The 18,233-nt window shown below is 39.2% G+C and overlaps 1 protein-coding gene across 3 annotated transcripts in view; it reads left to right on the top strand.

The window, feature by feature from the left end:
- Positions 1-18,233, top strand: part of LOC126281785 (elongation factor-like GTPase 1) — a 579,301-nt gene that overhangs the window by 65,833 nt on the left and 495,235 nt on the right. For all 3 annotated transcript variants that reach the window (XM_049980992.1, XM_049980993.1, XM_049980991.1), the window contains one exon: positions 10,011-10,198. In XM_049980992.1, the coding sequence (XP_049836949.1) occupies positions 10,011-10,198 (188 nt within the window). The remainder of the gene's footprint in view (positions 1-10,010; positions 10,199-18,233) is intronic.

Below are 18,233 nucleotides of genomic sequence, written 5' to 3'. Positions count from 1 at the left end.
GTTGGTTGCGAAAGCTAGAAATTCTGTTTGTGTGTTTTATTTATTGTGCCTATCTACCGGCACTTTCCCACTTGGTAAGTCTTGGAATCTTTGTTATAACTTAGACATTGGAAAAATATATTAAAAACAAAGATTCCAAGACTTACCAAGCGGGAAAGCACCGGTAGATAGGCACAATAAATAAAACACACAAACACACACACAGAATTTCTAGCTTTCGCAACCGACGGTTGCCTCTTCAGGAAAGAGGGAAGGAGAGGGAAAGACGAAAGGATGTGGGTTTTAAGGGAGAGGGTAAGGAGTCATTCCAATCCCGGGAGCGGAAAGACTTACCGTAGGGGGAAAAAAGGATAGGTATATACTCGTGCACGCACACACACACACACACACACACACACACACACACACACACACACACACACATATCCATCCATACATATACAGATACAAGCAGACATATTTAAAGGCAAAGCCTTTGCCTTTATTTTTACAAAGGTGTGAAGCTTCTGTACAATACATTACATTTTCAAGATTTTTGGATAAGGCAGTCAGAAGAGAGACTGGGCGGTAGTTGTTGACATCAGACATATCCCCCCCTCCTTTTTTTTGCAGTGGTTTAACAGTGGCATACTTCAGTCTATTTGAGAAAATACCCTGCTTCAGAGAGCTATTAAATATGTGGCGAAGAATCCCAATTATCTCTTGGGAACAAGCTCTTATTATCGTGCTGGAAATGCCATCAATTCCATGCGAGCTTTTATTCTTGAGAGAGTTTATTATCTTCCTAATTTCAGAAGGAGAGGTGGGTGGAATTTTAGTTGTATCAAATTGTGTGGGTAGGGCCTCTTCCATTAACTGCCTTGCTTCTTCTAATGAACATTTAGATCCTATTTTCTCTACAATATTTAAAAAATGATTATTCAAAATGTTTTCGACTTCCGGCTTGTTGTTTGTCAAGTTTCCATTCGCTTTGATGGTAATGCCATCATCCTGTACTCTTGGTTGCCCTGTCTCCCTTGTAATAATATTCCAAATTGATTTGATTTTGTTATCAGAGGTATTAATCTCAGACATGATGCACATGTCTCTGGACTTTTTAATAACCTTTCTTAATTTAGCACAGTAGTTTTTATGATATTTGACTGTTTCTGGCTCATTACCCTTTCTTGTTGTTAGATACATTTCCCTTTTGTGGTTACAAGATATTTTTATTCCTTTAGTAAGCCAATTTGTTTTCATGTTTTCTTATAATTAGATTTAACTAGTTTCTTGGGGAAACAGTTTTCAAATTCTCTTACAAGTGTATCATGAAATAAGTTTTATTTTAACTTAGCATTGGGTTCCTGGTACACCTCATCCCAGCCCAACTGCTGAAGATTTTCCCTGAAAGTTGTAATTGTTGAGTCAATAATTGAACACAGAACTTTGGAGGGTAGTTTTGATTTACGGAATGGAGCTATGTCATATACTGTAACTAGCTGAGCACTATGATCAGAAAGCCCATTCTCAACAGGACAAGAATTTATTTTTTTGAAACTTATTTTGGTCTATAAAAGTGTTATATATCAATGTGCTGCTGTCCTTTACTACCCGAATAGGAAAATCAATGACAGATCTCAAATTGAAAGAACCGAGCAAGACTTCCAGGTCATTCTTCCTATTTCACTCTTTCAGTGAATCAGCAATGAAGTCCCTACAAATAATAATTTGCTTTCCCCTATCTGACAGATAGCACAACAAGGCATCCAAGTTCTCCAGAAATAAATGAAAGTTTCCTGAAGGGGACCTATATACTGTTACAATTATAAAAGAGCCCTCCTTCAGTTTAAGTTGTCAGGCACATGCTTCTATATGTTGCTCCAGACAAAACTTTTTTGTATCTAAGCTTTTTACACAGTGCTAACTTTTGACATATATGCCAACTCCTCCTCTCACCTTACTCTCTGTACTCATATGTGCAGCTAGTTTATAACCACTGATATTTACCTTTTCCGTATCAGACACAATGTGATGCTCAGACAGGCATAGTATATCTATTACATTATCAGATTCCGTGTCATCTAAACAAACCAGGAGCTCATCTACTTTATTCTTCAATACCGGAATATTTTGATGAAAAATGGTAACATTATTTTTTACTTTACTTTTCTCTTTTTTCTTTAATCCACCAATATTTTGGTTAAATATGGTAACATTATTATTTACTTTACTGTTGTGAGAATCTTGTGAGTTTTTGACCTCTTTAGCACCTGCCTGCCTGAACGTCTCATTGGACTCTGATATTAGTCTAAAAAAGAGGTACATCCATGAGTACTTGTGTCTCCCCTTATGTATTTCGCTAACAATCCTGCCAGTTTACCATTCCCTATTGAGGTGTAGGCCATGCCTTGCGAAATCCTCCCTGTCAATAGCCTCAACAGGAACCTATCCAATGTCTGACAGAGTGGCCACCCTATGCAACTGATCCAACTCCATATTTACCCTCCTGACAGAGCGGTTCAACTGGTGCTGATCATGCTGCACGAAAGGAGGCACCAACCCAATATTGGTATGGGTCGTTGTAGAGGCTAATTTCACCAGCTCACACTCAATACTGTAGCCCTGATCTCTTTCAATACTGTTTCCCACTCCACCCACCATCATCACGTGATCCTGCTTCGAGAAACCCTTGCACAAGGAACATATACCCTCTACCACCTGGCTAAGACATCCACTTAGCTTGAAAAAGTTTGTGACCTGGTACCTGTCACCTAATTTTGCCTGCAAAATCTGGCCAACACCTCTTCCATGGCTGCTACCTAGCAACAGAACTTTCCTCTTACTTTCTACTTTTCTTGAAACAGTTGGTTTCCTAGTGAGATTCCGTTGCATCTTAACTACAGCTACTTCTACTGGAGCCTCTTCCTCACTTAACTGTGGTAGCAAGGCAAATCTATTGGTTGTGCCAATTGGGAACATGTCAGACACTGTTCTCTTTCTGTGGCCCCTGTTCCCAGCTACCACATCCCACCGCTGTTTACCCTTCTCCCCCCTTAACCTTTTCAGATCCTTCCTCGCTCAGTCCAAATCAGAATGAAGGGCTCTAATTTTCTCCTCCTATTCAGCTATTATACTATCTCTCAAGCAAACCGTGCAAAAGAATGAAAGAGTCTCGTTTGCTTCCCCAATTCCCACACTTCTGCAATTTCCCTAATGAAATCACCTGTCACAACAGCTGCACGAAACCCCTGAACTAACTTTCTTCACACACTTAGTATCCGTGGTAGTTTGGAAATTATTTAAGAGATTTACTAAGTGATAATGGTAATATACTAAATACAGAGGTAAAAGGACTCTAAATATGTTTTGGAAACTAATATGTAAGTAAACTATTAGTAAAGACACTTAAATTTGTGGTATAACGGTAATATGCGCTTTCAAAAATTAGGCCTAAACAGCCGAATGTAACCAAAAAAAACTTTTGCGATTACTGGAAGAATATGCAAAGAAAAGCAAAACCTTTAAAGGCAAGCTTCGAGAGCACACTGTTGTTGTTGTTGTTGTTGTTGTTGTCTTCAGTCCAGAGACTGGTTTGATACAGCACTTCATGCTACTCTATCCTGTACAAGCTTCTTCATCTCCCAGTACCTACTGCAGCCTACATCCTTCTGAATCTGCTTAGTGTATTCATCTCTTGGTCTCCCTCTACAATTTTTACCCTCCACGCTGTCCTCCAGTACTATATTGGTGATCACTTGATGCCTCAGAACATGTTCTACCAACCGATCCCTTCTTCTGGTCAAGTTGTGCCACAAACTCCTCTTATCCCCAATTCTATTCAATACCTCCTCATTAGTTATGTGATCTACCCATCCAATCTTCAGCATTCTTCTGTAGCACCACATTTCAAAAGCTTCTATTCTCTTCTTGTCTAAACTATTTATCGTCCATATTTCACTTCCATACATGGCTACTGTTGTGGTTGGCAGGAGAGCCAACACAGGGTTACTAAAGGAAGCCAAAATGCACACGTTTTAGCTCAGACAGGCTGGCGTGAGGTCTGGAACATGACAAGGGAATTAGAATTGAGAAAAACGGTCATAACTGGTGGAATACTTATCTTTAATCCATTAATGACGAACGTCGCTCTCGACGATACATGGTTTACAATATCAATAGTACTGATAATGGCGCATTGCTAGGTCGTAGCAAGTAACGTAGCTGAAGGCTATGCTAACTATCGTCTGGGCAAATGAGAGCGTAGACGTCAGTGAACCATCGCTAGCAAAGTCAGTTGTACAACTGGAGCGAGTGCTAGGAAGTCTCTATAGACCTGACGTGTGGCGGCCCTCGGTCTGCAATCACTGATAGTGGTGACACGCGGGTCCGACGCATATTAACAGACCGCGGCTGATTTAAAGGCTACCACCTAGCAAGTGTGGTGTCTGGCGGTGACACCACAGCTACACACCACACAAATACTTTCAGAAACAACTTCTTGACACTTAAATCTATACTCGATGTTAACAAATTTCTCCTCTTCAGAAACACTTTCCTTGAATTGCCAGTCTACATTTTGTATCCTCTCTACTTCGAACATCATAAGTTATTTTGCTCCCCAAATAGCAAAACTCCTTTACTACTTTAAGCATCTCATTTCCTAATCTAATTCCCTCAGCATCACCTGACTTAATTCGAATACATTCCATTATCCTTGTTTTGCTTTTGTTGATGTTCATCTTATACCCTCCTTTCAAGACATTGTCCATTCCATTCAACTGCTCTTCCAAGTCCTTTGCTGTCTCTGACAGAATTACAATGTCATCAGCGAACCTCAAAGTTTTTATTTCATCTCCATGGATTTTAATACCTACTCCAAACTTTTCTTTTGTTTCCTTTACTGCTTGCTCAATATACAGATTTAATAGCATTGGGGAGAGGCTACAACCCTGTCTCACTCCCCTCCCAACCACTTATTCCCTTTCATGTCCCACAACTCTTATAACTGCCATCTGGTTTCTGTACAAATTGTAAATAGCCTTTCGCTCCCTGTAGTTTTCCCCTGCCACCTTCAAAATTTGAAACAGATTATTCCAGTCAACATTGTCAAAAGCTTTCTCTAAGTCTACAAATGCTAGAAACGTAGGTTTGCCTTTCCTTAATCTTTCTTCTAAGATAAGTCGTAAGGTCATTATTGCCTCACGTGTTCCAACATTTCTATGGAATCCAAACTGATCTTCCCCGAGGTCAGCTTCTACCAGTTTTTCCATTCATCTGTAAAGAATTTGCTTTAGTATTTTGCAGCTGTGACTTATTAAACTAATAGTTTGGTAATTTTCACATCTGTCAACACCTGCTTTCTTTGGGATTGGAATTATATTCTTCTTGAAGTCTGAGGGAATTTCACCTCTCTCATACATCTTGGTCACCAGATGGTAGAGTTTTGTCAGCACTGGCTCTCCCAAGGCTGTCAGTAGTTCTAATGTAATGTTTTCCTGTCGGCAGTATCTATCTTACCCCTTGTGAGATAAGCCTCTAAATCCTTACATTTGTCCTCTAGCCATCCCTGCTTAGCCATTTTACACTTCCCGTCGATCTCATTTTTGAGACATTTGTATTCCTTTTTGCCTGCTTCACTTACTGCATTTTTGTATTTTCTCATTTCATCAATTAAATTCAGTATCTCTACTGTTACCCAAGAATTTCTATTAGCCCTCGTCTTTTTACCTACTTGAGCCTCTGCTGCCTTCACTATTTCATTCCTCAAAGCTACCCATTCTTCTTCTACTGTATTTCTCTCCCCCTTTCCTATCAATTATTCCCTTAAGCTCTCCGTGAAAATCTGTACAACCTCTGGTTCTTTCAGTTTATCCCGGTCCCATCTCCTTACATTCCTACCTTTTTGCAGTTTCTTCAGTTTTAATCTATAGTTCATAACCAATTGATTGTGGTCAGAGTCTACATCTGCCCCTGGATATGTCTTACAATTTTTAAATGTGGTTCCTAAATCTCTGTCTTACCATTATATAATCTATCTGAAACCTTCTAGTATCTCAAGGATTCTTCCATGTATACAACCTTCTTTCATGATTCTTGAACCAAGTGTTAGCTATGATTAAGCTACGCTCTGTGCAAAATTCTACCAGGCAGCTTCCTCTTTCATTTCTTAGCCCCAATCCATATTCACCTACTATGTTTCCTTCTCTTCCTTTTCCTACTGTCGAATTCCAGTCACCCATGACTATTAAATTTTTGTCTCCCTTCACTACCTGAATAATTTATTTTATCTCATCATACATTTCATCAATATCTTCATCATGTGCAGAGCTAGTTGGCATATAAACTTGTAGTACTGTAGTAGCCGTGGGCTTAGTGTCTATCTTGGCCACAATAATGTGTTCACTATGCTGTTTGTAGTAGCTTACCCGCACTCCTGTTTTTTTATTCATTATTAAACCTACTCCTGCTTTACCCCTTTTTGATTTTGTATTCATAACCCTGTGTTCACCTGACCAAAAGTCTTGTTCCTCCTGCCACTGAACTTCACTAATTCCCACTATATCTAACTTTAACCTATCCATTTCCCTTTTTAAATTTTCTAACCTACTTGCCCGATTAAGGGATCTGACATTTCACACTCCGATCCGTAGAACGCCAGTTTTCCTTGACCTGATAACGACGTCTTCCTGAGTAGTCCCCGCCCGGAGATCTGAATGGGGGACTATTTTACCTCTGGAATATTTTTCCCAAGAGGATGCCATCATCATTTAATCATACAATAAACCTGCCTGCCCTCGGGAAAAATTATGGCTGTAGTTTCCCCTCACTTTCAGCCGTTTTGGTTAGTGTTACAAGGCCAGGTCAGTTAATCATCCAGACTGTTGCCCCTCTTCAGGACCCATATGTTTATCTGGCCTCTCAACAGATACCCCTCCGGCTATCTGTATCGATGAGGCACGCAAGCCTCCCCACCAATGGCAAGGTCCATGGTTCATGGGGAGGAAGAGCACACTAATGAATGTATTTAATCAGTTAATCTATAGCAAATTCACTAAGATTGCAGTATAACACTAAGTATGCTCACTTGGAAAGTAAGGCAAAGCCGCAAAATGTAAACAAAATGAACTTTTCACGATTACTAGAACAATACACAAATAAAAGAAAAACCTTTAATGCTGAGCTTGAAAAACATCCTAATGAACATATTTAATCAGCGGTATAACGCTAAAAATGCGCACTCGAAAAATTAGGCCTAATTAGCAGTAAGTAAACAAACAAACTTTACCTACTCCAGTTTGGCCACTCGTTTGTCCTTCATATCACAAGATCAAACCAGTCATATAATATACCAGATTTGCTATAATTTCTGCACAGCATTTTATTTGAGCATGACTACCAACTAGCTGTATACTCGAATGAATGATCCTTGCCAAACTGTGGCCAGGAGCAGAACTGACCACTCAGTAGCAAAACACACAGTTTAGTAGATCATCTTTCATTTCAGTGGCTACTTCTCAACTAGTGCCATGAGATTTCTTCTCCACAACTTCAGCTTCGGTGGTTTATTTAGATGGGTTTTATGCTTGCAACACATTCTTTGATCCTTTAATCCTCCTGGCCTCAATCTCTGCTAGGCTTAGGCAGACTTGTTTTTAAGTGTAGTTCCATGAGTAGGACTAAAATAGTAATGTATTCACCGGTGTTAACACTAACCATGTACACATATTCTGTGAACTGACTTGTTTCACACCATTTCAATAAATGAATCTTTCAGATGATCTATGGAACATGTAACTAACTAGCTAGCATTACACCCTCCTCCACCCTTGCTCCATGACCCTAACTTCACCTGTCCTGCACCCATATCCACTTCTCCACATTGTGCCTCTTCCTGTATCTCCCCCTTTCAGTCCACTGCTCCGTGCACAGTTTTTTGTGTGTGTGTGTGTGTGTGTGTGTGTGTGTGTGTGTGTGTGTGTGTGTGTGTGTGTGTGTGTTTGTGTGTATGTGTGTATGTGTTGCCTTTACCACTTAAATAATTGTGTTCCATGAATGACATTCCATTACCAAAGTTGACAATCAGTTTATACTAGTAGTTAAGAGTTATGGAAGTCAGATATGGACTTCTAATATCCAAAAACTGAAACTTACTTTGTGAGCCATGGGGAAATGCATGTTGGGAATTACTACAAGAGACAGGAAATGTAACAAATGTCCCAATGTATGGTCTGGAGCAGAAGTTGTACGTACAACAGTAATGAACATGAAACAAAAGCGGACAGGTGAAATATCCATGTCTGTGGATGGTAGGTGAAAGATATGGCTGCATTACAAGGAGGGAGGGGATGGGATGGCAGCCTAATGGAATGCAAGGTCAGTTGATGACATAAGAAACACAGGGAAGCCACTTGGATGCATGTAGTTGGAGACATCAGTGCACTGAAAAGTTTAGAGGAGGCCTATATCCAGCAGTGGATGTCAAATGACTGATGGTGATGTTGCACACATGGGTGAATTCTGCCAGTCGACAGTTTGAGAAGATATCTAATTTAATAACAATATCGAGTGTAAAACATATGTTTTTGTTTTTGTATGTCCATCCTTCAGATTGGAGGTTTGGGGGACTTCGGCCATTCACTCCTGTAATAAAATGGAATACCTACAGTTGTTCGTGCAATGTTGTTTATTATGTGGCTACCAGCTTCAGTGCTTTAGTACACCAGTTTCAGGCTGTAACTGACATTGAGGGGGTTAGCTTCAGTTGTATACACGATTTCAGTTAACACCCTCGTCAGTTAAGGCCTGAAGATGGTGAACTGAAGCACTGAAACTGGAAGCCATATATTAAATAACATTGAAAGGGTGGCTGTATGTGTTCCACTTTATTACATATGTTTTTGTGTACCCAACCGTGTTGGCAACAGTATTTTAACCCACAAGTAAGATCACTATTCGTAGCACCTGTCAAATACAAGTCAAGCAGATGTAAAAATAATAAGCATTAAATAAATTGCCAATTAAGTTGGATGCTCAAAATCATTGCATCTATCAGTCATACTGGGAAAATATCAGAAATCACAACAGCTTACAGATCTTTCAATAAAAATATTACTTGTCAAGAAATATATTCAAAAAACATGCAAGGTGGATTTTTTCATTCTCCGTGAAAATGTGCAATGTGTAATACATTGGACATGCATTTTGGAGTTACCAGGTTCAAATTCCTTTCTAACGATCCAGAGTTAGAACTTCCTTAGTTTCCATAAACAGCTCAAGCCAAGTTCGAAGATGACTTCTTTGAGACAGACACTACCAGTCTTTTGCTCCTCACTCTTGTCTGAGTGAAACTTGTGCACTGTCTGTGATGATTTGATGAAAAGTTAAGCCCTCATCCTCTTTCCTTTACTATTTATAGGCTTAAGTATATGCAAAATTGTGAAATTATAAGTTTTATTTCTGGAAACAATAATGATCATTTAGATATAGCTGCCACTTTCTATTTTAGAATTCTGGCTTTTGATCTGTTTGATTCCCTTTAATTCATAAAGTTTGTGTTATATGTAGCTCATGGCATCAGCAGAGAGTACTTCACTGGCAAGACTGTTATTAATAATCACATGTTATGTTAATGTTGGCTGTACACCTATAATGCTCATCGCAGTTGCTAATTGTGTGGCTAAAAGTTAATCCTTGTGTAGTACCTATTGTTAACCAGGGAAGAGGCTGCTGAATACAGAGACTTGGTACTGCATAATTTGAAATGAGAGGGAAATAATGTGTGTGTGTGTGTGTGTGTGTGTGTGTGTGTGTGTGTGTGTGTGTGTGTGTGTGCGTGTGTGCGTGTGCGCGCTCTTTTGTACATCCATTTGTTTTTATCTGTATTTTTGCTGTAATTTATAAATACAGTTGTGTGAACTGCTGCAATTCTGAAAATTGCTTTTAGTGTAGATGGATGCACATTGGGTGCTTAAAACAACCAACTGAACTAGTTCTGCCCACAGTTTTTATTAAGTTTTTGTTCATGTTTACAGATATGGTCTGCACGAAGTTACCTTCACCATCTCATCTTTCTCAGGAAAAAGCAGAAAAACTTATGTGTTCACACACACAGAGGTTTGACACACTTCCTGTACCAACACAAGCCCTACGATCTGCTTTTATGGACTGTAACAGCAGCAAGGAAGCCCCACTTATTGTTTTCGTGTCAAAAATGTTCCCTGTAAGTAGTCCCTTTTTTTGTTGTCTTGTTTATTTATTTATTTGCTTTTTTGTGCTTTGCTAGTAGTGTTCATCTGCATATTGATTTTGCTACTGAGCTGTAAAAATAAGAATAGCTCTGTTGTTGTTATTCTGTTAACAACACTACTGTGTTTTTGTGAGTAGAGTGTGGTAAATTTTGTGCCAGTTCTGTTAGGTTTATCAGTTAGTTCAAAATTTTCTGCATTTATTCTCTAAAAGTGCTGTGCGCAAACAGTTTTGTGAAACATGGATGTAGTATTCTTATCCCTGGATCTTATTTTTGTTAGTAACAGAAGACGAACAGTCTTTCGCACAAGAATCCAATATGTCATGAATCCTTCTTTGTCTGAAACAATCATTATGTTTATAGTAATGCAGTAATATTTTTTTGATGGTGCTATACATTTGAAACTTTAAAGAATTTGACTTCAATGAGCCATCTGGATCCTCCTCCCAACCACCAGCTTTTCTGAACTGCACAGGTGGGAGCTATCCTTACAACACATTCTCTTCTTCCAGAATTATACTGACCTCAACCAATGGTAACCTGCTGCCCCACACCCTCCACCCAACAGTTTCCACCCCCTTTGTCCTATTATCTCATCCCTATTCTCGTTCTCTCACCATGTTCGTGTGCCGCCATTTGCCAACGCACCTGCTCGTCTTTTCCCTTCCCATTCCTCTCTTTTTTTGCTCTTTTTACCAATCCATCAGTTTAATAAGTCATGGTTGCAAAATACTGACATTCATTATTCACAGAAGAATGGAAAAACTGGTATGAGCCAACCTCAGAAAGGATCATTTTGGGTTCTAGAGAAATGTGGATACTCAAGAGGCAATATTGACCCTGTGATTTTTCTTAGAAGAAAGACCGAAGAAAAGCATTTGCAGATTGAGAGAAAGTTTTTGACTATCTTGATTAGAAAAACCTCTTCGGCATTCTGAATGTAGCAGGGACAAAATAAAGATAGCTGACATTTATCTACAATTTGTACAGATCCAGGCTGCAGTTATAACAGTTGGAGGATATGAAAGAGGAGCAGTAGTTGAGAAGGCAGTGACACACAGTTGTACCCCCTGCCAACATTGATCAGTAAGTACATTGAGCAATTAGGGGAAACCAAGGAAATATTTGGAAAGGAAATTTAAGTTCAGGCAGAAGAAATAAAAACTTTTAAGGTTTTCCAATGACAGTGTATCCTGTCAGAAATGGCAAAGGACTTGAAAGATTAGGTGAATGGAATGGATAAAGTGTTGTAAAGAGGTTGTAAGATGGCTGTCAACAAAGGCAAAACAAAGTGAAATTTAGTTCAATTAAATTAGACGATGTCGACAAAATTAGATTAGGAAATGACACACAGAAAGTAGTCAATGATTTTTACTATTTGGGCAGCAAACTAACAGTAACTGAAGTAGAGAGGATACAAAATGCAGACTAACAGTAACAATAAAAGAATTTCCAAAAAAAGATAAAGTTGTTAACAGCGAATACAAATTTAACTGTCTTTTATGTAGGTGGTTGTGTGAAGTGTAACCTTTTAGGGAAATGAATCATGGACCATAAACAGTTCAGACATGAAGAGAATATGGTGCTACAGGAGAATGCTGAAGATTACATGGGTAGATCAAATACTGGTGAATAGGTACTGAACTGAATTAGTGAAAAAAGAGTGTGTTTCACAACTTAACTAAAAAAGGGATTATTTGATTGGACACATCCGGAGACATCAAGGATTTAGATTAGGAAATGAGAAGGAACAAGTTTGTTTGCGTGACCATCTTCTGCAGCAAGGATATAAATACTTGTTTTGTAAATAAAACTGCCTCTCCTGCTGCTACTTAATTTATTTATCCCATACGCATTTCGCCTTATTTTGTTCTGAGGCATCATCAGGGGGATTTATAAGGATACAGTTCTGTTAGTTTTAGATTATGAAACAGTTCACATCATGATCTTTTTGTAAAAAAGTAATTAGTTATGATTTGCTGATACATGTTTCCTCACATCTGGTCTGGAGATCGCAATACCACTTTTATTACTGCCATATAAGCACAACTTTGCATTCTGACCTTCTGCACACTGTTCACCATGTTTCTCATTCTTTCCTGTGGTGTACTATATTCTTTTGCCACTCGAAAATAACTATTTTGCTGGACACTGCTTCTCACAATGTAAATATTGTGACTCAATCATGTGTTTCTCCTCTTTGGCATGTTTACTTACTTGTTGTCAACTTAACAAAGGACGAAGTACATGTTCAAGACTAACTTCTGTTCATGAGGTTTATACATTGTGTGTCTATATATGATGTAAATAAAATAGAAAGAAACTTCCACATGGGAAAAATATATTAAAAACAAAGATTCTAAGACTTACCAAGCGGGAAAGCGCCGGTAGATAGGCACAATAAATAAAATACACAAACACACACACACAGAATTTCGAGCTTTCGCAACCGGCGGCTGCTTCGTCAGGAAAGAGGGAAGGAAAAGGAAAGATGAAAGGATGTGGGTTTTAAGGGAGAGGGTAAGGAGTCATTCCAATCCCGGGAGCGGAAAGACTTCCCTTAGGGGAAAAAAAGGGCAGGTGTACACTCGCACACACACACACACACACACACACACACATACACATACACACACACACACACACATATATCCATCTGCACATACACAGACACAAGCAGACATATTTAAAGGCCTCCTGGGATTGGAATGACTCCTTACCCACTCCCTTAAAACCCACATCCTTTCGTCTTTCCCTCTCCTTCCTGAAGAAGCAACCATCGGTTGCGAAAGCTAGTAATTCTGTGTGTGTGTTTTGTTCATGAAATCCTCCCCACTCCACCAAGAGTGTCTTTCCGCCGTCCACCTAACCTTCGTAACCTCTTGGTTCATCCCTATGAAATCCCCAAACCACCTTCCCTACCCTCTGGCACCTACCCTTGCAACTGCCCCCGGTGTAAAACCTGTCCTATGCACCCTCCCACCACCACCTACTCCAGTCCTGTAACCCGGAAGGTGTACACGATCAAAGGCAGAGCCACGTGTGAAAGCACCCACGTGATTTACCAACTGACCTGCCTGCACTGTGACGCTTTCTATGTGGGAATGACCAGCAACAAACTGTCCATTCGCATGAATGGACACAGGCAGACAGTGTTTGTTGGTAATGAGGATCACCCTGTGGCTAAACATGCCTTGGTGCACGGCCAGCACATCTTGGCACAGTGTTACACCGTCCGAGTTATCTGGATACTTCCCACCAACACCAACCTATCTGAACTCCGGAGATGGGAACTCGCCCTTCAGTATATCCTCTCTTCTCGATATCCGCCAGGCCTCAACCTCCGCTAATTTCAAGTTGCTGCCGCTCATACCTCACCTGTCTTTCAACAACTTCTTTGCCTCTGTACTTCCGCCTCGACTGACATCTCTGCACTTACTCTTTGCCTTTAAATATGTCTGCTTGTGTCTGTGTATGTGCGGATGGATATGTGTGTGTGTGTGTGCGAGTGTACATCTGTCCTTTTTTTCCCCCAAGGGAAGTCTTTCCGCTCCCGGGATTGGAATGACTCCTTACCGTCTCCCTTAAAACCTACATCCTTTCGTCTTTCCCTCTCCTTCCTGAAGAAGCAACCATCGGTTGCGAAAGCTAGCAATTCTGTGTATGTGTTTGTGTGTTTTGTTCATGTGCCTGTCTGCCGGCGCTTTCCCGCTTGGTAAGTCTTGGAATCTTTGTTTTTAAGAGGGGGGGGGGGGGGGGGGGGAGAGAGAGAGAGAGAGACTGTGAGGCCAGTACTGGATTTCAGAAAATCCCCCATGTACCTGTATAAGCTTGCAGGATACATGTTAAAATTGGTCTGAAAATTTCAAAGTACAAGAAGACAAAACCATTAAAAACACTACACAGCTAATATAACAAATAAAAGATATAAAAATCCCAGACACAGCAACACTCTTCTCATTTGATATAGAAAGGATGTATTCCAACATGCCAGTACCAGAAACAATAGAAATCATAGATAAGAACCTGAAAACTTATAGTCAACTCCCCGATGTACAGATTAAGGAAATACACACATTTATAAAACTCATTACAGAACAAAATTACTTCCAATTCAATAATGAATTTTATTTACAAGAAGATGGATTACCAGTTGGGTCCTAGTTTCAGGGGCCTTAGCAAATATTTTTGTAAACCACATTGAACAGATCATTTTCACGAAAATAGTAGCAAAAGAATACAACATATTATATTGGTTCAGGTATATGGATGACATCTTTTGCTTAATAGATTAACCACAAACAAAAATTGAAAAACTACATATTGACATCAACAAGATACATAAAAATATAAAATTCACAGTTGAAAGGGAGCAGAACAAAAAAATAACTTCCTGGATATAACAATAAAAAACATAACAATAACCATATGTTGGAAATTTACCATAAACCCACAGCAACAGACATTATCATTCCCCAATCCTATAAACCACACATACTGTCAAAAGCAAGCAGCACTTCGACAAGTGCTCCATAGACTCAACACACTACCACTCACCAAAGACAGCTACCAAAAAGAGCTGGACATAATAATGCAGATAGCACAAAATAATGGTTACAATAATCACACTGTCACTGTATCAAATGCAACTTCTGGTTACACGAAAAGTGCGCCAAAGTAAATCTAAAGTTCGTCAGCGATGATTTTCCGTGGACGTGTTATGGTTGTTTACGTGACGAAACAGCCGATCTTGTAAGTGCAGTTGATACAAAAAACGAAATTATAAAGTTACTACAAAGTGACATTGAGGCATTAAAAACCCAACTTTCGACCGTCAAGAAAGAAAATGATACATTGATACAAGAAAAGAAGTCCTGTGTGTGTAAAAGTCATCAAACGGAAAAGCAAGAAGATCGTGAAAATACGAATGACCGATCATACTTTAAAAACAACATTTCGAGTGTTCCCGTTGATGTCTCGGTAAACTCAGTAAGCCAAAAACCGGAAGATAAATATAAATGGAAGGTGGTGACATACAGCAAAAGGAAATACAAGGCGACAGATACGCAACAAAAGGAAAATGACTTTTTAGTAATTGGCGATTCGCTGCTGAAGAATATAGCTGTCCCGAGTTGCAAGATTGATGTACGACATGGTATTAGAACGCATCAACTCGCTAAACATTTTAAAAATATGGTAAATGCGAGACAAGATACTACAGAACCAGATTCTGAAACCAGACATAACTATAATGGGGTGTTTATACATGTTGGACCAAATTCGTTAAGGAGCAGCAGTGAGGAAGAAATGGCAAGCGAAACAAGAAACATGATGCGTTCTGCAAGAAATATGTATGCAGGATCTCATCTGATACTTAGCGGAATCATAAACAGAAGGTCGGTGAGTGAAAAATATATCGACAAAATAAACTGTGCTCTTAAAGAGCAATGTGATCGTCTTGGGGCAATTTTTATAGACCCAAACAAATTCCTATGTGAAACCTCACTAGCGAAGGATGGCTTGCATTTAAATAGACTGGGGTCTGTAACATTCAGCAGAATGTTTGCAGATGTCTGCAAAATCATTAGATGCAAGGGAAACTAATATGGCCTGAAGGGGGTGAAAAATCATACACTCCAGCTGGAAAAGAAAAATATAAGCACCATACAAAAAAAGATGATACTAAAGAATTTGCCCCAGAATACAGCTCACAACATGTAAACCAACAAAAGAAAAATTACATGAAAGTACTTTATCAAAATATTCAATATTTTGGTAACAAAAAATTAGAAGCAGAAGTACTCCTGAGTGGAGTAAGAGCAGATATATTATGCATAAGTGAACATGGACTAACTGAAAGTAAAATACATAATGTGGCAATAAAGGACTACAAACTAGCTAGTTACTTCTGCAGATCTAAATATAAGGGTGGTAGCGTTTGTATATATATTAAAACAGGTACTCTATCAAAGAATGTAAACAGTGAAGCTGCTACATTTCCCATAGCTAGAGAAAAATACTGTGAAGTTACTGGTATAGTGGCAGAGGATTTTAGTGTGTTTTGTGTGTACAGGTCACCATGTGGCAATATTAGCATCTTTCTAAAAAAATTGCTAGCTTATTGAGAATGAACATGGAGAGAAACCTTATTATATGTGGAGACTTCAACATTGACATGGGAAAAGACACAAAAATAAGACAGGATTTTGAAGAACTGTTAATACAGCATAACATGAAAGTGACAATAACTGCACCAACAAGAGTGACTTCACAAAGTGAGACAATTATTGACAACATAATTACTAATATGTGTAACTATGAGTCACATGTAGTTCAAACAGAAATATCTGATCATCATGGACAACTAATCAGCTTTTGCAGAAGTAATGACTCAGTATCAGAACCAAAACCAAAACCAAAGAAATTAGGATCATCAGTGAACAAAATATCAACATCTTTAGAACAATGTTAAGTAAGGAAACCTGGAGTGAAACCCTACAGGTCCAGAGTGTAAATGAAAAATATGATGCATTTATTTCAACAATTAAGTACCATTTTAATGTAGCATTTCCCAAAGTAAAGAGACAAGAAAGGCAGCAAGATCAAACACAGTGGATTACCAGTAAAATACTAGAACAGCGAAGGAAGCTTCAGGACGTGAGACGGATGGGCGAAGCTGAAAACTATAAAATGTTAAAAAAGAACTATAGAAAAAAAATAAGAGAAGCGAAAGCAAGAGCAATTGACACCACTATAGCGAACTCAAAAAAGCAAGGCAAAGGCAACTTGGAATGCAATCAATGGTGAAAGAAAGAAAAAAGATGGGTCAAACAAAGAAGAAGGTATTAGGTCAATTAAAATAGACAACACAGTGGTCACAGATGGTATGGAAATAGCAAACATACTGAATAATAACTATATCAGTGTAGTAGAAAACCTAAAATTGGAAAGAAATAGTCAAAAACAGAAGGATATTAAGGTACCAAAAAGATCATGCAGTACTATGTTCTTAAGATCAGTCACAGAAGATGAATTATGGAAAACTATACAGAAACTGAAGTCCAAGAAATCAGCTGGTGATGACGAAATATCAAATCATGTAATAACTAATTAATGGAAAATCTCATATAAAGATGTGAAACAATTACTACAAAGAGATAGAGGGGCTGGCCAGTACTTACCTCAGCTCAGTACAGCCGATAGAGACACAAAAAACAACCGAAAATTTAAGCTCCTAGCTTTCGGAATAAATGTTCCTTCATCAGGGAGGAGAGAGGGGAAAGAAAGGGAAGAAGGGAAAGTGGATTTAGTTACTCACAACCCAGGTTATGAAGCAACAGGGAAAGGAAAACAGGGAAGGTAGCAAGGATGGAGGCATGGTTGTCAGAGGGAAGCCAAAGATATTCTACTGCAGGTACTGTGCCAGCTTCAAACCAAAGAGGATGCATACAGAAGTAAAGAGGTGTATAGTATAAAGATGTAGGATGGAAAGATGCATGAATGGCTAAAGAGGAAAGGGAAAGAGGAGAAGACTGAAAAGTAAATGGGAGTGAGGTTGTTTAACGTAGGTTTAGTCCAGGGGGATGGCGGGATGAAAGGATGTGCTGGAGTGCAAGTTCCCATCTCCGCAGTTCAGAGGGACTGGTGTTGGGTGGGAGAAGCCAAATGGCACGTACAGTGTAGCAGGTTCCTAGGTCCCTAGAATTATGCTGGAGGGCATGCTCCGCTACTGGGTATTGGACATCTCCTAGGCGGACAGTTCGTCTGTGTCCGTTCATGCGCTCAGCCAGTTTAGTTGTTGTCATACAACCTCACTCCCATTTACTTTTCAGTCTTCTCCTCTTTCCCTTTCCTCTTTAGCCATTCATGCATCTTTCCATCCTACATCTTTATACTATACACCTCTTTACTTCTGTATGCATCCTCTTTGGTTTGAAGCTGGCACAGTACCTGCAGTAGAATATCTTTGGCTTCCCTCTGACAACCATGCCTCCATCCTTGCTACCTT

The sequence above is a fragment of the Schistocerca gregaria genome, chromosome 7, assembly GCF_023897955.1.
Source record: "Schistocerca gregaria isolate iqSchGreg1 chromosome 7, iqSchGreg1.2, whole genome shotgun sequence".
Lineage (NCBI taxonomy): Eukaryota > Metazoa > Arthropoda > Insecta > Orthoptera > Acrididae > Schistocerca > Schistocerca gregaria.
The sequence above is the reverse complement of the archived record's forward strand: the minus strand, read 5'-3'. Positions and strand labels throughout refer to the sequence as shown.